The sequence below is a fragment of the Ranitomeya variabilis genome, chromosome 1, assembly GCF_051348905.1.
Source record: "Ranitomeya variabilis isolate aRanVar5 chromosome 1, aRanVar5.hap1, whole genome shotgun sequence".
NCBI lineage: Eukaryota > Metazoa > Chordata > Amphibia > Anura > Dendrobatidae > Ranitomeya > Ranitomeya variabilis.
This window is the reverse complement of record NC_135232.1, coordinates 844836349-844852554: the sequence shown is the minus strand read 5'-3', so window position 1 is coordinate 844852554 and position 16206 is coordinate 844836349. Positions and strand designations below refer to the sequence as shown.

Sequence of the window (16206 nt, the reverse complement as noted above, 5' to 3'; positions counted from 1 at the left end):
GAAAAAAATGTATCAAATGGGGGTCCGTCTTACAGTCCGAATTCAGCTTACCGGGGGGGGATCAGCAGCGCTGGTGGAGCGTAGTCACAGGGGGTGTTTGGTTTGTTTCGGTGATTTGACTCCCATCCCAGGCTGGTGTGGGCAGGTGAGGCTGGTGTGGGCAGGTGCGGCTGGTGTGGGCAGGTGAGGCTGGTGTGAGAAGGCGGCTGTTGTGGTCAGGTGCGGCTGGTGTGGGCAGGTGAGGCTGGTGCGGGCAGGTGCAGCTGGTGTGGGCAGGTGCGTCTGGTGTGGCCAGGTCCGTCTGGTGTGGTCAGGTGCGGCTGGTGTGGACAGGTGCGGCTGGTGTGGGCAGGTGCGTCTGGTGTGGACAGCAGCGCCTGGTGTGGGCAGGTGTGGCTAGTGCAGGCAGGTGAGAGGGTGGTACTCGGTGGTGCGGGGGGGGGCTCCGCCGGCATTTTGTGAAAGTCCAGAGGCCACCGCACATCCAATGCTGTAATGCCTCCGGGAAAATGGCCGGCGGCGGTGCACGCTCAGATTGAGATCTCATCACCAAGATCTCGTCCTGAGATCTCAGGAGATCTTGGGATCTCAGTCTCAGCATGCGCCACCCCTGGTGGCCATTTTCCTGGAGGCCAACCGCATAGCAGCAATGGATGTGTGGGGCCTCCGGGCTTTCATAAAATGCTGGCGGAGCTCCCCGTTCCACAGACCACCACCACTGAACCTGCTGCACCAGCCTGGTAAGGGAGTGTGATCATTGCCCAGCAGCTTCGGACCGGGACCGCCGCAGAATCACCTGACTCCTGCTGCCACCACAGTATTTGTAAGTATATTCCGACTATAAGACGCACCCCCATTTTCCCAAAAAATGTTTGCGGAAAAAAGTGCGTCTTATAGTCTGAAAAATACGGTAGTAAAAATATTGAGGGCTTTCATACTCCTAGAACATTGAATTATCCATTAGTATAATATCGCAGAAAAGGGTATGTTTAAGTGTATAATGATCATATAAAACTCATTTCGAGACATCATGCAGTTGTAGTCACAATAACAAGCTTATATATCTTCTCCAATCTCCATAATTGTCAAAAAATAATAAAAGGTATTATATTAGTAATACATCTGTTGGTTAACTAGGAAAAATGATATTTGCAAGCTTTCGGAGTACAGAGGCACCTTCCTCAGGAAAGTTTACAAATGAATGACTGAGATAACAGCACTACATTTAAAAGATGTTGCAATAAAACATTTAGACATGGGGTGATATATCGTTAAGATAAGCAAAAGACTTAAAACTGAGGTTTTTGTTACAGATAGAAAGGCAACAGAATGGCTTAAGTATTCAGAGATCTGGAGCCTGTCTGACGGAGCCAAGTATATCCATGAAGTCTGTCATAGGTGTTAGATTGAGTGCTTAGACCAATGACTTGAAAATTATTTTCCTTCTCTGTCATTCCTAAAATAACCTTTCTATATTAATGCAGTTTTCCCAAAGTTATCCTCTATCGATAGGACATGGAATACAGTCCTACTAATCAAGTTTAAGTACATAATGTGGAATATCTCCTGAAAAAAAATGAATCAAGTGAAACAGTTTTTTATAAAGAGCACTAGTGTTAAATGCAAAAGAGCAAATGATAAACAATCATTTAAAACAAAAAAACAATGAGATGAAAAAATAGAAAAACCTAAAGCATGATATGACACTGGTAGTGGCACCCTTCACATTAAATTAGTATGGAAACACATTTTGACTCGCCTGTGGTAAATCAAAAATGAGAATCACCTGTGATTAATTGTCGGTGTCCATGTGACATGAATTAGCCAATAAATGATGTCTTCAGTGTTTTAAAAAGCCACATAGTAGGCCATGTTCCTTTATCACAGTGGTGAACACAAAGGAGCTGTCTGAGGACATCAGACTTGCTGTTATTTGCAAACACAAGACTTCAAAAGGGCATAAGGTCATCTCCAAAGACCTTGGTATCCCAATTTCAACAGTGCGCGATATTATTAAGAAGTTTGTCAAGCATGGAGCTGTCAAGAACCTCCCTGGACCAGGAGAGAAAGAGGAAAATTGACAATAGATGTCTTCAAAAGTTGGTGCAAATGGTGGAAAAAAACACTAAGTCAAACATCCAAAGGCCTGAAGGCCAACCTGGAACAGCCTGGGGTCATGGTTTCAACAAGTACCATATGCCACACACTACACCAAGCAGAGCTTTATGATGATGGCCAAGGAAGAAACCATTGCTGAAGAAAAGTCATGAAAAGGAATGTCTGATCTTTGCCAAAGAGTACCTTGACAAACCACAATTCTTCTATGAAAATGTTCTGTGGACAGATGAAACAAAAATAGAGCTTTTTGGCAATACAGAGCAACAGTTTGATACAGACAGCGCAATGAAGCTTATAAGGAAAAGAACACCCAATCAACAGTTAAGCATGGTGGAGGATCTATAATGCTGTGGGGTTGCTTTGCTGCGTCTGGTACTGGAGACCTTGACCGTATCACAGGAATCATGAAATCAAAGAATTATGAAGAGATTTTAGACCGAAATGACCTACCTAGTACAAGAAAAGTTGGTGTGAGTCGAAGATCATTAGGTCTTCCAGCAACACAATGACCCAAAGCACAAATCCAAAAGTACACAGGAATGGTTTAAAAAGAAAAAATGTAGTTTTAAAATGACCAGCAATCAATGAGTTCTGACCTCAATCCCATTAAAAATCTTTGGGTTGAACTGAAATCTGCTGAAATCTGCCATTTGCAAAAAGAACCCTGCAATCATTGAAGAGCTTGAACAAACTGCAAAGGAAGAGTGGGAGAAAATACTGGCTGAGAAGTTCAAGAAGCTTATTGATGACTACAAGAAATATTTGGAGGCTGTCATCAATGCCAAAGGGTGTGCAACCAAGTATTAATTACGGGTGCCTTTATTGCTGCACATACTGTTTATTCTGTTTCTTCTTCAAAACTGCAACATGTAAGTTGAAAAACAATGTTTTATTGTTGTATCACTTTGGACCACTAATTAAAAAATCCTGAGGATATAACGTTAGTACATTTCCATTTATTTATGATGATATTGTACAGTCTATGAAAAAAAAATGAAGGGGTGCCAATAATGATGCGCAGGACTGTAACTTACCGATTGCTAGAGGTTTGACTGCTGAGAATTCTCCTTGGCGGAAACACTCCTTGCTCCATTGAGCATGTGTAACTCTGCCCCATTTATTGTCTATGGGAATGTCAGAGAAAATGAAGTAAAGAAATATTCTTGAATTTACTTTTCTTCTCATGCACACAGCCACCCAACTTTAAAGGAACATAACCTAACAAAATTACTGATTATGCTAACCCCAGACTCCTGCAGGCAATTACATAGTTACAATGATGTTTTAGCCAAACTGTGTGTAGTGGTTTTGCTATAATTATAAAGTAAAAACTTGCCTCAGAGAGTAGAAAACCATTACCCCAAGTCATCCTGCAATATACTGGCTGAGACACAGCCTTGGTTTAACGAAACATCCTTTCTCTTTGATTGAGTGCTCCAGGCAAGTGACATCAGCGCTGATGTCTTTGAAATACATCACAGTCACTTGCATGATCCGGGTTCAGTGTCAATGTGCAGTGAGCTTGGTGAGACTTAGGTGCAGACACTTTGGCTCATTGCTCATGAACTACAGTTGTGCTCAAAAGTTTACAAACCCTGGCAGAATTTTTGCTTTCTTGGCCTTTTTTCAGAGAATATGAATGATAACACCAAAACTTTTTATCCACTCATGGTTAGTGGTTGGGTGAAGCCATTTATTGTCATATTACTGTGTTTTCTCTTTTTAAATCATAATGATGACCCAAAACATCCAAATGACCCTGATCAAAAGTTCACACACCCTGGTGATTTTGGCCTGATAACTTTCACAGAAGTTGACACAAATGGGTTTGACTGTCTACTAAAGGTAACATACTCACCTGTGATCTGTTTGCTTGTAATGAGTATGTGCATAAAAGCTGAGTGAGTTTCTGAGATCCAGACAGACTCTTGCATCTCTCATCCCGCCACTGATGTTTCTGGATAGTGAGTCATGGGGAAAGCAAAAGAATTGTCAATGGATCTACAGGAGAAATGTAGATGAACTGTATAAAACAGGAAAGGAATTCAAAAACATATCCAAGGAACTGATAATGCCAGTCAGCAACATTCAAACTGTGATTAACAAATGGAAAATCAAGGGCTCTGTAGAAACAAAACCACGGTCAAGTAGACCAACAGAACTGTTGCCCACAACTGTCTCGCTTGCCCTGCATTCCTGGGAGTCTGTGGCTCTCTCCGGGTCTGGTCTTCCTAGGAGATAGCATCGGTGAGTGTCACTTATAACTCCCTTCATGATAAAAAGTTTGTATGGAGAAAGAAAGGCACAGAATTCAGGAAAAGAACATCTCACCAACCATTAAGCATGGGGGTGGATCAATCATGCTTTGGGTTGTGTTGCAGCCAATGGCACAGGGAACATTTAACGGGTAGAGGGAAGAATGGATTCAATGAAATTTCAACAAATTCTTGATGCAAAGATAACACCATCTGTAAAAAAGCTGAAGTTGACAAGATAATGGCTTCTACAAATGGAAAATGATCCTAAGCACATGTCAAAATCGACAATAGACTACCTCAAAAGGTGCAAGCTGAAGGTTTTACAATGGCCCTCACACCCTCCTGATCTCATCATTGGAAATCTGTGGCTAGACCTCAAAATAGGAGTGCATGCATGACGACCCAGGAATCTCACAGAACTGGAAGAATTTTCCAAGGAAAAATGGATGAAAATCCATCAAATAAGAATTGAAAGACTCTTGTCTGGCTACAAAAAGCATTTGCAAGCTGTGAAACTTGCAAAAGGAGGTGTTACAAGATACTAACTATGCAGGGTGCGCAAACTTTTGCATTGTCCCATTTTCCTTTTTGTAATCTTTAAAATGTAAAATATGAAAATATTTTTTTTTCTAAATTACAAAAGAAATGTGTCACCTTTAACTTTAGGCCTTGCTTAACTGTTCACACTAACAGTAATTTTGACCAGGGGTGCCCAAACTTTTATATGCCACAATAGATACTCACTGATGATGGTTTCATGCAGAGTAATTTGAATGTCCCTATTTATTATCCCATCCAATCCAGAATCCAGTACAAAACTACTACCCTCATCCACAAAGCACTCCATGGCTCAGCACCACCCTACATCTCCTCTCTGGTCTCAGTCTACCAACCTACCCGTGCCCTCCGCTCTGCTAATGACCTCAGGTTAGCATCCTCAATAATCAGAACCTCCCACTCCCGTCTCCAAGACTTTACACGTGCGGCGCCGATTCTTTGGAATGCATTACCTAGGTTAATACAATTAATCCCCAATCCCCACAGTTTTAAGCGTGCACTAAAAACTCATTTGTTCAGATTGGCCTACCGCCTCAACGCATTAACCTAATTATCCCTGTGTGGCCTATTAATAAAAAACAACAACATAATCACGTTCCTCCATCATGTTCTCATACACTTTACGCAGTTAATAGCCTCTGTGTCTGTACTGCTACATACTTAGGCTGTTAACTGGTTCATGCAGCTTTACATGAACACCCGAGCCTTACACTATGGCTGGTCCAAATAACTAAAGCAATTGTTACCATCCACCTCTCGTGTCTCCCCTTTTCCTCATAGATTGTAAGCTTGCGAGCAGCAGGGCCCTCATTCCTCCTGGTATCTGTTTTGAACTGTGATTTCTGTTATGCTGTAATGTCTGTTGTCTGTATAAGTCCCCTCTATAAGTTGTAAAGCGCTGCGGAATATGTTGGCGCTATATAAATAAAATTATTATTATTATTATTATTATTATTATATTGATGCCTGGACCATACAATACAAGCACTTTTTTTATCTTTTGTGTCACCCATATTTCCGTGCAATTTGGTTTTGAATTGTTCTTGGATGGTAGCCCTGATTCAAAAAGGTCTTTCTGAGGCGACCTAGAGACAAATTCAGGAATTCTAACCGATAAGAAATGTCAAGTCTATGAGAAATGGGCTTAATTTAGGCTTTGCATATATGCCCACTACATGTATACACTTTACACCCTTATCAGACTGACTCTAGATCCCTAAAGTCTACACCTCCTTTGCCCTCTGTCTGTAATAAAAACCTCAATTTTATGGCTTTAGCTTATCTTAATGATATATGAGCCCATGTGCAGATGCCTTGTAACATCTTTCAAGTGTTCATTTGTAAACTTTCTAAATTAAGAGGTCTTTGTGCTCCATAACTGCACTACTTATAATACTTATAGTTTTTTTTACATCACATAAAATATCTGATTAAAATCATTCTATGCCTATTTAGAGCGGATTTATCGCCATAAATTAAAGCTGCTTCTTATTACGCCAAGTAATAATTATGACCTGAACTACATCTACTGGTAGACCAGGCCTGCTTTCCTAATTAGTATTAAAACTTAACAATTAAAAATAAAAAAATAAAAATTAAAAAATTAGAAATTAGAAAATTTCATATAAATTTAGAGAACATTTTAATTTAAGTTCAAAAGGCATCTGTCAGAAGGAACGCACAGGTCATAGAATGTTGAATAAAATGATACCTTGATATCTGCGATCCAGTGGTTTATTCCAGAGAAATCAACAATTTTCTAAATACGTAAATGAGCAGTTAAAATCTATGGTCCGACATAGATCTCCCTAAGAATCTGCCTCTTGTGCTTATTTTAAATGAAAGGGGGCCCTACCAGTGTAGGACTTGAATCTCAGTAGAACAGAATTTCCATCATTACATGTCTCACATTGGTAACTCCCGCTTTGGAGGCAGATTCTTAGGTCACGTTCACATGTTCAGTGTTTGGTCAGTATTTTACATCAGTATTTGTAAGCCAAAATCAGGAGAGGAACAATCAGAGGAAAAGTATAACAGAAACACGTCACCACTTCTGTATTTATCACCCACTCCTGGTTTTGGCTTACACATACTGATGTAAAATACTGACCAAATACTGCTAGTGTGAACATGGCCTTAGACAGATCTGCATCTGGCCCATAGATTTTAATACCTCATTTACATATAAGAAAAATGTGGACTCATCTTGAATAAAACATCAAATTGCAGAGATAAAGGTATAATTTTATTCAGCTTTCTATTACAACAATGCAGGGCCGGTGTTAGGATAGGGCAAATTAAGCATTTGCTTAGGGCTCACACTCCCCAAGGGGTCACTAGGCAGCGTCGGCGTGCTGTTAATAGCGGCAAACCACGTGGCCACTATGGGGGCAATGAGTCAGGGGGGCCCGATGCCAGCGCTGACTCCAGACAACCCCAGCGCCTGGCATCACACATTCAAATGTATCAGCATCCTAGATCGATGTCGATACAGTTCAAAGTAATGATAGAGGAGGAAGTGTCAAGCGATGCTCCCTCTCCCATTATTCCCTCTCTGTGTCTGACATAGTAGGTGCGATGATGTCACTTCATTGCACCACGCTGTGTCGGGCAGTGGAACTGCAGAGGGGACATGCTGCAGAGACCGTACCAGCGGGTGAATGAGGGGAGGTGAAAATTGTTTAAAAAAAAAAATCAGTGAGTACGTGGTGGCAGTAATACTGGGAGACTATGGGGTGTGTATTATACCATATGGAACTGGAGGACTATGGGGGCTACATTATTCTACATGGAGCTGCATTATACTATATGGGGTTCCATTATACTATATGGGGGCTGCATTATACTCTATCAAGTCCTATAGGTTGTGTATTACACTATATGTACTATATGGGGAGAGCATTATACTCTTATCAAGGACTATGGGAGCTGCATTATACTATATGGGGTCTGCATTATACACTATCAAGGACTATGTGGTGTACATTATAATGTATGTACTATATGGGGGCTGCATTATACTCAATCAAGGACTATGGGGTGTCCATTATACTATGTGAACTATATGGTGGTTGCATTGTACTATATGGGGGCTGCATTATACTCTATCGAGGACTATGGGGTGCATTATATTGTATGGAGAAATATGTGGAGTGCATTATACTGTATGGAGGACTATGGGGAATGCATTATACTATATGAAGGACTATCAGGTACATTATGATATGAGGAGTGCATTGTACTATATGGAGGACTATGAGGGTGCATTATACAATATGGAGGATTATGGGGTGCATTATACTAAATGGAGGACTATGGGTCATGCATTATACTATATGGAGGACTATAGGGTGCATTATATTAAACAAGCAAAATGCTGCCTATTAAGTGGAATGCCCGCCAGGGCCGTGGGGTACTCTGTACCGGGTCAGGTCTTAAAGGGGATGTCACGGTGGCTGCGACCCGGTCCGTGGCCCTGTGGCACCCAATAAAAGGGGAATGTCTTTTAGGGGTTTTATGAATAAAGTCTATTGTTCGTGACGCCACCTGTGGTTCTCGGTCAATTGGGACCGACGCTGCTTAAAGGGGTCCTCTGGGGTGATGTTGTTGCAGCAAGATGGTAGCGCTTCCCACAGGTGAAGCGGGGTCCCCAGGGCTCCCAAGGTGTTTGGCAAGCATGGTGTATGCCGACGAATAAGTGGATGACACAGAGTTGTAAAGTCTTTACCTGGTTTACTGGTAGTAGCAGTCCACAGTCCAAGGTACCAGGTACAAGTGTTCTGCGGTCTGGCCGGCTCGGAGGCAATGGGAGAATCTCCTTCCCAGTTGACGTCTGTGAGCCTTTCCTCATTGCGCTGTTTTGTGAGGTCCCAGCTGCCTGAAGCTTTCTAACAAGGTCCTCGTTCTTTCCCCCTGTCCTGGGACAGGTACCTGCATGATGGACAGCTTGAGCCGTTTTAGAGGGACTCTATCGTGCCCCGGGCTCTTCAGGTGCTGCTGCGTCTCAGGTGTCGTGTGGGCCAATTACATACAGTTCTTGGCCCTCCGGTTCTGCTCTGTGTCGTAGGGTCCCACAAAAGCCTCTGGCTCCCGGTACCCGGCTGCTGTGCTCTGGCTCTGAGGGTGTCTGATCGCAGTTCCCCTCTGTGCCTTTTTCTCTCCTTTGCTCCTTCCCTCAGTAGCTCCACCACATACAACCCTTCAGGTTTTCTCACTCCTTCCATAGGCTGCAGCTCCCTCGTGGCTGCTCGGTGTCTCTGTCTGCTCTCAGTTCCAGACTTCCTTCTCCTTCAGTATCTCTATCAGACTGTCCTAACTCCTCCTCCAGGTCAGGATACATATAGCTCAGGGAAGCTCCCCTGAATCCGGGTCCTGAGCTCCCCCTCCTGGCCTGGATTTGGAATGTGTTGTGTGTGGGTGCCTTACCTGGTAAAGAGATCTCCGTTGCCTCCAAGCATGATATTACCCTCCCCGAAGGGAAGGCAACATCTCTAACAACCGGTTACTTGGGGTATTACACTTGCATTGTTTATACCAGAACAAAAATCATCGTTCTTAGCAGAACATCGTCCGGTGAAAACTGCAGATATGCTGCTCATAACATTATACTGTATGGGCACAGATTGATCTGTGCCCATCATTTTTCCTCAGCCGATATAAAGAGGCCGGGAAACAAGCATCAAACGACTTAATTAATGTCGATCACGCTCATTTAGTGGCCTGAACTCAGCGCATGTAAATACAACCAAAATGTTTCTGTGTGATGGTGCGATATGCTAGCATTTGGAACCCCACTTTAAACTTTTGCCCAGTCCCCCACTTTGTCTAAAACTGGTCCTGCCTGCATGCTCGGGTAGATGCATTTAGGAGGTTTAATCCTACTGACAGATTCCCATTATTTAAGTTAATCTGTTAGTAGGTCACAATTTATTATAATAATAATTTTATTTATATAGCACCAACATATTCCGCAGTGCTTTACAAATTATATAGGGGATTTCTACAGACAATAGACATTACAGCATAACAAAAATCACAGTTCAAAATAGATACAAAGAGGAGTGAGGGCCCTGATCGCAAGCTTACAGTGTCACGGGGCTACCGCGACTGAGAGGTTTCAGAAAACCGCAGCGCTCTGGGCCTCGTTCACACACAGTGAACAGAAGCTCTTCTCCTGAATTCTGACCTGGCTGCCTTGTGCCAGCAGTGCAGGAATTAACCTTGTTGCTGAAGTTGCTGAGAGCTTGGTCTCTCAGCTGAATTGGATTTTGTAATATCACCTGAGATAAGGGCAAGTCAGGGCCCCTTTATAGTGTCAGGGACAGGTGCGGGTCCCAGTATGCCGTCCTGCCCCTTTAACACCATTTACGGCGTGACATACAGTGTATGAGGAATAAGGGGAGACATGAGAGGTGGATGGTAAGAATTGATTTGTTGTTCGGACCAGCCATAGTGTAAGGATCGAGTGTTCATGTAAAGCTGCATGAACCAGTTAACTGCCTAAGTATGTAGCAGTACAGACACAGAGTGCTATTAACTGCATAAATGAACATGAAGCGAGGAACCTGATTTTGGTCAATTTGTGTCAAAAACTGGACTATACATTAATAAATATAGACTAAAGATTTTCTATTATTCATGTGATCAGAATACCACACAAAAAGTTCTAATTTTCAATGAAGGATGAGAGGTCCATGCTCTGGAACTTCCATTATTGTTGAGGGGTACTCAGTCTTTGTTTTCAGCTGAGGAAACAGACTATGATACGTTAATTAGGGTGGTAAAAATTCTTGACAGCCCTATTCATATTGGCTAACATATGTAAAAAAAAAAGAGGTTGTGTTAAGACAGTCGATGTCCGATAAGAAATCCCTTTAATTTAAAGTGGTGATTTTCTCATCAATGTTGTATTTGTAATTCATTTCTAACTACTGCATGTTCTAGAAAAAGTAACGCCAACATATTCCAAATTTTGTTTGCTGACTTTATATCTGTATATTTGTATCAGGCGGGCACGGTGTACACTTTTGGAGAAGGCTCACGTGGACAGCTAGGGAAGAGTTCTGTTACTCACACTTTTGTGCCTCAGAAAATTGAAGAATATGAAGGTCAGGTTTCACAGATAGCCTGTGGAAGGTAAGACAAATATGGGAAAAAAAACAACAACAAACAGTGTGGTCTGCAGATTTGAAGATCCACAGCATGTTCTCGGCTGACCTGCATTTTTCTGCTGCATGTGAATGGGGTTTTGTTTAGTATTATATTATCAAGGGTAATATAACACAAATGAAACATCAAATATACAGCGTTAGGCTGGCTTTACATATCCGAGCCTGGACCACGATTTACAGGGCAGCAGATCTCCTGACTCGAACTTGACATCCTCATAGACATATATGTGTGAAGCAGGCATAAGGCTAGGATCACATTGCGTTAACAGCAGCCGGTTCAACACATGCGTTAACGGGCTGCTGTTAACGCAAGTGCCGACATTCCATCACGCTAGCGCAGATAGAGCTAGCAGATGCTCTATCTGCGCTACCAGTGACGGACCCGGAAATGCTGCAGCCCGCGTCCCAGGGTCCGTCACTCAATGACGGCACATCGCTAGCACATGCCCATTGTGGGCGTGCATTAGCGATGCATCCGACATAGGGCATAATGGCGGAGTTAACGGACTGCGTCTAACGGACGCCACAGACGCAGTGTGAACCCAGCCTTAGTGAAGTATTTCTACAAACTATTATTATTATTATTTATTTATTATTATAGCGCCATTTATTCCATGACGCTTTACATGTGAGGAGAGGTATACATAATAAAAACAAGTACAATACAATCCTATTCAATAGTATTTTTTTGTGTTTCTAGTTATCACACACTCCTATATGTTTTCACATCTCATCAAATTATATCATTTGGTCCTGGACTGCAAATGAAACCAGATAACCTTCCATCCGAAGAGTCACTGACATCTGACATTAGCAATCTATTCAGCTCAAAAGGTACAGTGTTCTTTGTTCAGAATGAATTAGATATGTAAAAATGTTGCAATCTTATTAACAGATAATATAACACATGCTAGATCTATTTCTACAATTTTCAGTGACTGCATTAAAGTGAACTGTCAGCAGGATTGTGCACAGTAACCTACACACAGTGTACTACTTGGTTGATGAAATCCATCTTGTGGTTGTTGGTTAATCTTAATTTTCAGTTTTGAGTTAATGAGACTCTCATGTTCCGGGGTGGCCTGTGGGGAGCGTCTTCATGTGGTGCTCTGCTTAGGTATTCATCAGTATGGTTTCTGACAGGTCACTGATCCCTCACTGACCTGCCCCCTAGTTTACATCCTGAATATAATATGGTTTGAAAAAATATTCACATTCAGCCTGCGGTGTAGCATGATACGGAGGATAATATGCATATTTCCAATTTATTTACACATATAGCTTTGTCTGTAGGTTTGACGCTGCCTGCAGGTTACTGTGCACAATCCTGCTGACAGGTTCCTTTTAAAGTATTTTCATGGAGGTTTTGTAATGTCTCCTATTTTCAGATCTGAAGGACATTCATTTAAAGCAGATCTTCACAGGAAACAATGTCGGCTTTGTAACCTCCACTCTTCAACCACAGGTTTGACTTCATTTAGCATGATACAGTATGAGACTTTTTTTGATATGACGCTAAACATTGCACACCTAATCCCATTTAGGGCCCATTCACAAGTTCAATTTTTCCATGTATGAGAAAAAATGACCCATTATTCTGATTAGACTCTGACCAGAAAGTGGTGCGAGTGTCATCCGTTTTCTGCTTCCATGGAAAAACTTTTTGAAAAAAAAGTTTCTCCATCTTCTCTATTCTGATAGTTCATGAAAATTGGACTGCACTCGGATGTCTTACGAGCATCATCTGATTTTTTAAATGTGATCATTGACTTATATTGCCGATTAAGATCCGCCCCTCTGATCAAAATCAGACATATGTCCGATATTTTCCGCTGATCACTTGGTCTGAGAAAAAAATCGTACATGTGCACAGCACCATAGAATATCGTATGTACAAGTGTCCTTCATTATTATTCTTGAGAATTCAATGGACTTTGTTTGAGAATATACATCTTATACCATGTATTCATCTGGTTTGGATCACAACTGTAGAACAAAAGTTACAATTGGAGCTCCTGTGCTACAAAAACTCTTTGTTTCTGAGCCTGCAGAGAAGCAATACTTTTCCTAACATACTTTTACCCTGTTTAATCATTCACAACATTTAAAAAAATATTAACTCACTTCACATTTCTCTTATCCTAATCTAATCTAAATTTTTTTATATAGCGCTAACATATTCCGCAGCACTTTACAGTTTGCACACATTATTATCGCTGTCCCCAATGGGTCTCACAATCGAAATTCCCTATCAGTATGTCTATGTCTTATCCTAGCAAAGTACTGTGAGCAAACATGTTTCTGTTGTATATATCTCCAATACATGTGAGCTACAGAAATGTCACCATCTTACAAGATGAAACTCATATTAACAACACACTTTCCCTTTAGTTGCTCTTTGTAGTGTCAGAGGTTGCATGGGTGTCACACCAAAATATTTACTCACATGATCCATTCACCCTAGACTTCAACTACCAAACATGGCATAATCCAGTTGTACAGCTTGTACACATGTGTGTTGTCTGAGGGTAAAACATTTTTGAAGCTACGAAGAGTAAGGGATCATTCAGATGCCAAAATTTTATCAGTGTTTTTTTTTAACAGAGTTTCATCAGAGCGTCAGTTTTTCCAATCACATCTTGGTCCAAGTGTCATCAGTTTTTCTCGGATGAAAAAGCAAAAAGTAGAATCTTCTCTACCTTTTTAATTCTAGCAGTCCATGCAAAAGGACATCATTTTGATTAACTATGGTCTTTTTTTCACAGACCCATAAACTTACATTACCAATTTTGGTTTGACATTAGGATCAGTATTGAACACTTTTCCCTGATTTAATGAGGATTGCAAGGTCCGCCAAAGATTACAGACCTGTGAACGGCCCAATTCACTAATATAAGAATGATTGGTATCTGTGAAAAACACTAATAGCACTCGTACCCCAAAAAATACCTTGTGAATGATCCCTGGGGTGAAAATGCTGCAGGTTTTAAAGTGATTTTACCAGCAAAAATCAAGAAAATAGTCTCATAAAACAATCTTTTATTGACGTAGATTTAATAAATAAGTAACAACAAGCAAATAAAAAGCAAAGTAACCAAAAGGAGGACCACATAAACCATGTGTATGAATGTTTGTAAGTTATATGGTATGGTCACGACTCTGTTGTCGGGTGTCCTGGGTCTAGGAGAACCTTCCCTGTCCCTAGAGCTAGGGGCACGATAGCTCACCCTGTTTTCCGGGTTACTTCTGATGGTGAAGATGCCGGGGCCACGTTCCTTGCCTTAGCTCCTGAATCCGCCTTTAGTCTGTACCCTTCCCCCACCCAGGGAAGAGGGGAGTAGTAGTGTACTGTAATACACCAACCAGACTAACAAGGTTATGCAAATAGGGATAAAAGAAAATACCAATCATAGAAATATACTCACACAAACAACAGAGGCGTACAATGGGTAATGGAGGATGGGATAAAACCACAGTAGGAGAAGAGGCATTTGCACACACTCAAAACTTAGCATTCACAGATAAATCCATCAAACGCCTTCTAAAATAACTACCAACAACAACCTTCAACCATGCAGCATAAGCTAGCTGTGACAATGAGTGCTTGCCAGGTCCCAGATTATATAGGAGATGGGAGTGGATAACAGTGAACAGCTGAGATCCTTAATACAGGAAAGCTTCCAGGAGCTCTCAACTGAGCAGATTAACACCAGCACTGCAAAAAGAATCCTGCACCGTTTAATATAAAGGTGAAGTGCTTCTAATCAGTGCAGAAGTAGGAGAAATGAGACGCTGCTGTATTTTGGCTCCTTTCTGTCATGGTAAATCCGTGACAGTATGCTTTCCAGTGCCTAGTGTACGTCCCTGTGAACAATGCCAAATTAAATATATGTTACACTAAAAAGCACTTACGTCTTGTGATGAGGAAAATAAATAGTTGCTATGTAATCCTGGTGCCCAACGCACAATTCTCCCTAGCTTTGTCAGGAGGCGTGCCTTTTTTTAAACTGAACCTGCCACATCGGATAACACTATTATCCTGCTGATATAGTGTCAATCTTAAATGGATGAAAATTTACCAGAAATGGGATGAACATTTTTTTTTAAGGAATAGATTTAATTTTTGATCCGTGCATTAGATGTATGGAGTTGTGAGGTAATTATGATGAACAAAAGAGTATTGTTTTAAAAACGTCATCTTTTCCTAGGTTTCATCAACTGTATATCATTACCCCCTCGTATAGTGGAGGCCGATCACAGAACTTGTAGTGTAGATGGTGAAATCCAGGACAAATCTGTAGCAAAATCTGCATGTAGCAGAAAAACGTCAAGGAATCTGGTTGATAGTTTGTCAGCAAAGTAAAAATGCAGATTGTGATGACTGTATTTGTGAATAAGACTGCATTCACACATCCATGTGACATGTCTTAAGTGTGGTCTGATGTTTTAGCAGACAGCACTTTGACCTTTAGAGTAGAATGGATATTTTCAAACATTCAATATCGATTAAAACTATGGATCTGAGGGCTCGCTCACACTTGCGTAGCCATTCGATGAGCGCCATCCCATGTTTTATCGACTAGCACTCAGACCAATGTTATACTATGGGGGCAGTGCTGATCAACTTTTTTTCTCATACTGATTCGGCATAAGAAAAAAAGATCGCAGGCATGCTGCTAATCGCTCCGTTATTCGAATGATCTGCATCCATTCTAGTCTGTGGGTGCGTGGAAATCATCAGACTGCATCCAGATGATTTCTGAGCGCAGTCCTATTTCCACGGACTCACAGAATGAAGAACATAGAGATATTTTGTGCTTCATCTTTTCCTGATAGTGTGCTACAATTCTCACATCCAAGAGAATAGGATCACACTAAGGGCCCCTTTCCACTTGCGAGAAACACGTCCGTGTCTCGCATGTGGAAACCAAGCTGTGGCGCCGGCACTTTGGAGCGGAGCGTGCAGCTCCATGTGTTCCTATGCAGCCGCACGCTCCGCTCTGGAGTGCCGGCGCCACAGCTTGGTTTCCACACGCGAGACACGGACGTGTTTCTAGCAAGTGGAAAGGGGCCCTAAGCTGACACTCCGAGCAGAGTTTGAT

General features: G+C 41.7%; 1 protein-coding gene across 1 annotated transcript in view; it reads left to right on the top strand.

The window, feature by feature from the left end:
* HERC6 (HECT and RLD domain containing E3 ubiquitin protein ligase family member 6) overlaps positions 1-16206 on the top strand; it is a 118825-nt gene that overhangs the window by 16845 nt on the left and 85774 nt on the right. Inside the window, exons 6-8 of the mRNA XM_077276388.1 lie at positions 10942-11069; positions 11805-11938; positions 12493-12569. Of these exons, the coding sequence (XP_077132503.1) occupies positions 10942-11069; positions 11805-11938; positions 12493-12569 (339 nt within the window). The remainder of the gene's footprint in view (positions 1-10941; positions 11070-11804; positions 11939-12492; positions 12570-16206) is intronic.